The following is a 4818-nucleotide window of genomic DNA, read 5'->3' on the forward strand; positions in this document are numbered from 1 at the left end:
TCCATTTGAACATTAAATATCTTGTCTTTGTAGAGTATTCAYTTGATTAGGTTGAAATCATCATATTCTGTTTTTAATTTTGTTTTTAGACAAATTTCAACTCAATTGGAARTGGGGTTGTACATCCAAATTAAGATCGTTCCTTAAGGATGCTTAAATGTTTTGTCAGTAATTCTACAAATATTGTCGTAAAAGTATCACTTGAAATGAACACTTGTTGCTGATCTTTGTTATCAGCTTTAAGTTCTGTCTTGACATTGCAGAACGTGGCAGTCTGACCACTTTCTTTATCTTAACATGCTGACTCTTAACTGTTTCTACAAATGTCTAAGTCTCACACATCCTTTGTTTTCTAAGGACATCCACAGAAAGCGAATGGAAAAGGATCTGCTGGAGCTGCATACACTGATTGATGTGCATTTTGAGCAGAGAAAGAAAGACGAAGAGGAACTTATTGGTCTCAAGGATCGAATTGTGAGCATCTTATTAATAACCAAAAATGATATTTAAAATATAAGTCAAATAAGAAACTAGTAAGTGAAATGTAAATGTGTTAAGTAAAGTACTGAACAATTTCCTTAGGAGCGGCGTCGAGCAGAGAGAGCCGAAATTCAAAGGGTTAGAGCAGAAAAGGAGAAGGACAGACAGAACAGAATTGCGGTAACAGAAACAGTCCTCCACACGAATGTTCTTTTCCTATACAGACATTAAATCACAAACATGTTGTCTTGAATGTGTCCTCATCCATCTGGGTTTGCAGGAGGAACGTCACCGAAAAGAAGAAGAAGAGGCCAAAAAGAAAGCTGACGATGATGCCAAAAAGAAGAAGGTGCTGTCAGGCATGGGAGCCAACTTTGGAGGCTTTCTAGCCAAGGTCAGACACTTGGCCATTCCCAACAACAATAATGAAGATGAGAGGGTGTTGCAGAGGGTTAACGTGGGTTGTTTGATCTGTTTTAGGCGGAAACGAGGAAGAGCAAGCGCCTCACGGGCAGAGAGATTAAAAGGAAGACTCTGAGTGAGAGAAGAGAGCCACTGGGCATCGACAGTTTGAGGGAGGATGGTCTCAGGTGGGTTTCAGCCGACTGCATTTCCTTTAGCTTGTCATGACAATAAACAGTCCCCWTTTAGAAGAATTGTTTTACCTAACACTCCTCTGATCCTCAAAAAAATGTATTTTTTATTGTTCTCTAAATCAGTGTTTCCCAAAGTTGGGGTCGGGACCCAAAGTGGGGTCCCGAAAAATCAAGGTGGGGTCCTGAAAAGATTTTTGGAATTTATTACATTTTTGCCTTAGTTGTTACAAAGGAGTGAGGTTAGTGTATTTAAAATGGATAAATGTAGTATAAAAATATTGTTACTATGCCCATGTTTAGTTGACCTGATACAAATGTTTATCATCCAAAAATAGCTGGGGGCACAGGTCTCTGCTACTGTTATTTTGTGGGTCAAAAGCTGAAAAGTTTGGGAACCAGTGCACTTTGGTTCCCAAAGTTGGACTTAGGACCCAATTATGGGTCATGAAGCACCTTAGATAATCTTCAGAAATTAATTTAAAGGGCAATAAAATAATTACTGATGTAATATTTTCCCCCTAATTATTACAAAAACACAAAATAGGTAAAAATAAGTATTTATATTTGTGTACAAGCTGTTCAGATTGTCAAAAAGCCTGTGTTTTTAGGGTTATCAACAAAGTTTGTGTACTCAGACCAGTAATATTTGGGGTCACAAGTTTTTGCCATGGATATTTTGTGGGTCAGAAGATAAAAAGTTTGGGAAACACTGCTATAAATTACCGATGATGATGATGTCATCTAAGAATCCAGATGACATGGATTCTAATGCTTGCAGTTTGACACAATGTGAAAGTAACAAAATGCATTTAGTGTCAGATTAACAAATGATGTGTTGCATCATGCAACTACTGGTCAGCAGGAATACAGAGACTCTCTCTGCAGGAGTGTGGGCTGATGCCTGTGTCTCACACACACACACACACACACACACTCTGTGTCTGTCTGACACTACGAGTCCATTGTGATTTACTGGCATCACTTTTTACCCACAACAATTAAACAAACGTTTAATTGTTGGGTGATCCCGCTTGAGGAGATGGAGMGGGGACGGTGTTGTTTGCATCAAACTCTTGGAATCCTCCAAGAAAAAGAGCTTTGTGTTAAAAAGGGAAAAGCAGCAAGCCTGGCAGCCTTTCTGTTTAAGGCAAATCCTTTAGTGGAAATGATTTATTATATCTTTGTTGCACTTTAGGAAACTTCACTGGCTTTTGTCTTACTCTGAGAATCCGATTTCCCCACCAAGTCTTTTCTATCCTAGAACTGCACAACCTGTTTCTTTTAAYGGGTTTTTGCACAAAATTGTCACCTTTTTTCCACCCTTCCACAGGTCGAGGTTGTGTCTTGTTAAAACAGTCCGGTCTAACAGCTAAATAAGATGAACACGTTTCACACCCATCTGAAAAAAATTGTGATTTTAATTTTAACTGGGTAAAGTTAAAACTCAATTCATTTTTCTAGTTTCCTCTTTGTTTTGGTGCTTTCTGCGCATGCATACGTTCCAGAACCATCTGTGTGGATGTCAGGATATCCCATGTTGTTACAAAATGGAGGCTGACAGCCACTGGATGATTTTTTTTAATTGTTTAGAATCGATTTTGGGACATTTTAAATTGATTCTGAATTGTTGTAAATGAGAGTCATGATTCTGATGTGAATCAATATTTTTGGTGCTCCCATAAAATTGAAAGCGTAATTTTTATATTGTACAGCAGTGTTTCCCAAAGTTGGGGTCGGGACCCAAAGTGGGGTCCTGAAACATCAAGGTGGGGTCCTGAAAAGATTTTCTGAATTAATTATTTTTGCCTTAGTTGTTACAAAGGAGTGAGGTTAGTGTATTTAAAATGGATAAATGTAGTATAAAAATATTGTTACTATGCCCATGTTTAGTTGACCTGATACAAATGTTTATCATCNTATGTGTGTGTGTGTGTGTGTGTGTGTGTGTATATACATACACATTTGCCATGTATACTGTTATTCTAGCTTTCTTAGTTTTGTGAATGGCTCCATTCAGTCAGTAATCAAATTCAAATTGGCAAGATTAGGATTTAAGAGTTAAAAAAAAAAACGTAAATATAATTGGTTCAACGATTAAATTGTACTTCGGACAATGAGATGGCAAACCATTGAGCAAACTCAAAATTCTTAATGCATAAGGCTGCTTAGTTTTTTCAATAAGCTCAATTACTTTTTTTTCCAGTGTATACTGTACTTTTTTTTATGCATTTTTCTTTTCGCCCTCAGTAAAAAGGGCCACGGCAAAGGGAAGGTGGGTGGTCGCTGGAAGTAAAAACAGAAAARTAAAAGCAGGAAACAACMCGATACACATGGAGCCATGAGAGYGAAGCATTTGACAAGCTGAATTTTTGCTGTTTCTTGTTGCCACTGGTTTCTGTGGGTGAAAAAAATGCAGTTACTTGATATTATGTATCAATAAAAATATTACTTGCACTTAGTTTGGATGTGTGTTTTGTCACAACTTGAGATTGTTAAAGTTGTGAGTTAAATCAAAGTCCTAAGTTACTATCAGCAAACTGTTTGACAGAATCTAAAGAGCAACCTGTGACTTCTTCCTCCTTTAAAACATCAAACAGAGAACAAACATGGGAAAGTAATTTGTCCAGAGAAGTCAAAGGATCGTGTCAATAGTGAAGCATTCTGACACAACTCCTGYGGCTGCTTCTTGTCTGTGGGAGGAAAGTGAGCTCACAAATCTGCTCAAGTCGGAGCACTGCCATGAATAACAACAGCTTCAAGATGTACTTCTACAAACAGTCCAGGTCCAAACGATGGTACCTCAGTACTGCAACCCCCAAACTGGAAGAGTGACTCCAACAGATCTCAGGAACAAAACTGAAGCCATCTGTGTAGAAGAGAGTAGTCCTGAGAACAGCTAAAATACTGCGCAGACCCATCAAGTTGCAGGCTTTTCACAGGTGATCGTGAAGTGGAAAAAGTGATTACCTATGTGGATAAAAGGGGTGAAAGTACTTTTATTTATACKGWATATAGTAACTACACAGCAGTGGRGACATGGTGGCTCAGTTGCTGTTGCCCATTTGAACTGAACTGAATTGAATTTCCAGAACGGATCCCAGCCTGAGACCTCTCAGGGTGGAGAAGAAACGTTTCTTTGTGCATGATTGGCAAAGAGAACGTTTTATGAGGTACTTTTCTCCAAGTACCTCAGTTTCCTCTCACAGACCAAAAACATACCATACACATTACCATAACTGGTATAAACATATGACATATAAATTGTCCAGATGTGAGAGTGTGAAAGGTTCTTTGTCTCTATTTGGCCCTGTGATAGACTTACTAGTGTTAATTAACATGCCTCTGGCACGGTGACTGCTGGATYTGGGCAGCTCTGACCCAGAAAGGAAGAAGTGGATAAAATATGATAGATTATTATATTATTAAATGTCTATGTTCTTCCTTATCATGTTTTCTAGGTTTGTGTACACCAACCACTGAGACTTTGCAAATAGAGTCAGACTTGAGTTCATAAATAAGCTGCATTACAGCGTTTGACTCAAAGGTTTATAGCATGGAACACCCCCTCACTTTTTTCCATAGTCCTTCTTTAGTCCATCTGGAGTCAGTAGCCTACTTTGYGTAGATGTGGGGTTTATGGGTTTTTGACTCCATCTTCTGGCTTTAACATTTCATTACACGTGTTGTTCTGTTATGATCAAAGGTTAAAATTCTGAAGTTGCGCTCCAGAGGTAGATGGACC

At 38.4% G+C, this 4818-nt stretch overlaps 1 protein-coding gene across 1 annotated transcript in view; it reads left to right on the forward strand.

Annotated features, from left to right (window-relative positions):
* The window catches only part of tnnt1 (troponin T type 1 (skeletal, slow)), a 22089-nt gene extending 20964 nt beyond the window's left edge, over window positions 1-1125 (forward strand). Inside the window, exons 9-12 of the mRNA XM_014021466.1 lie at window positions 358-474; window positions 583-660; window positions 761-874; window positions 961-1125. Coding sequence (XP_013876920.1) covers window positions 358-474; window positions 583-660; window positions 761-874; window positions 961-1110 — 459 coding nt within the window. The 3' untranslated portion in view covers window positions 1111-1125. The remainder of the gene's footprint in view (window positions 1-357; window positions 475-582; window positions 661-760; window positions 875-960) is intronic.
* Window positions 1126-4818: the final 3693 nt, after the last annotated feature.

Source organism: Austrofundulus limnaeus, unplaced genomic scaffold (assembly GCF_001266775.1).
Source record: "Austrofundulus limnaeus strain Quisiro unplaced genomic scaffold, Austrofundulus_limnaeus-1.0 Scaffold294, whole genome shotgun sequence".
Taxonomy (NCBI): Eukaryota; Metazoa; Chordata; class Actinopteri; order Cyprinodontiformes; family Rivulidae; genus Austrofundulus; species Austrofundulus limnaeus.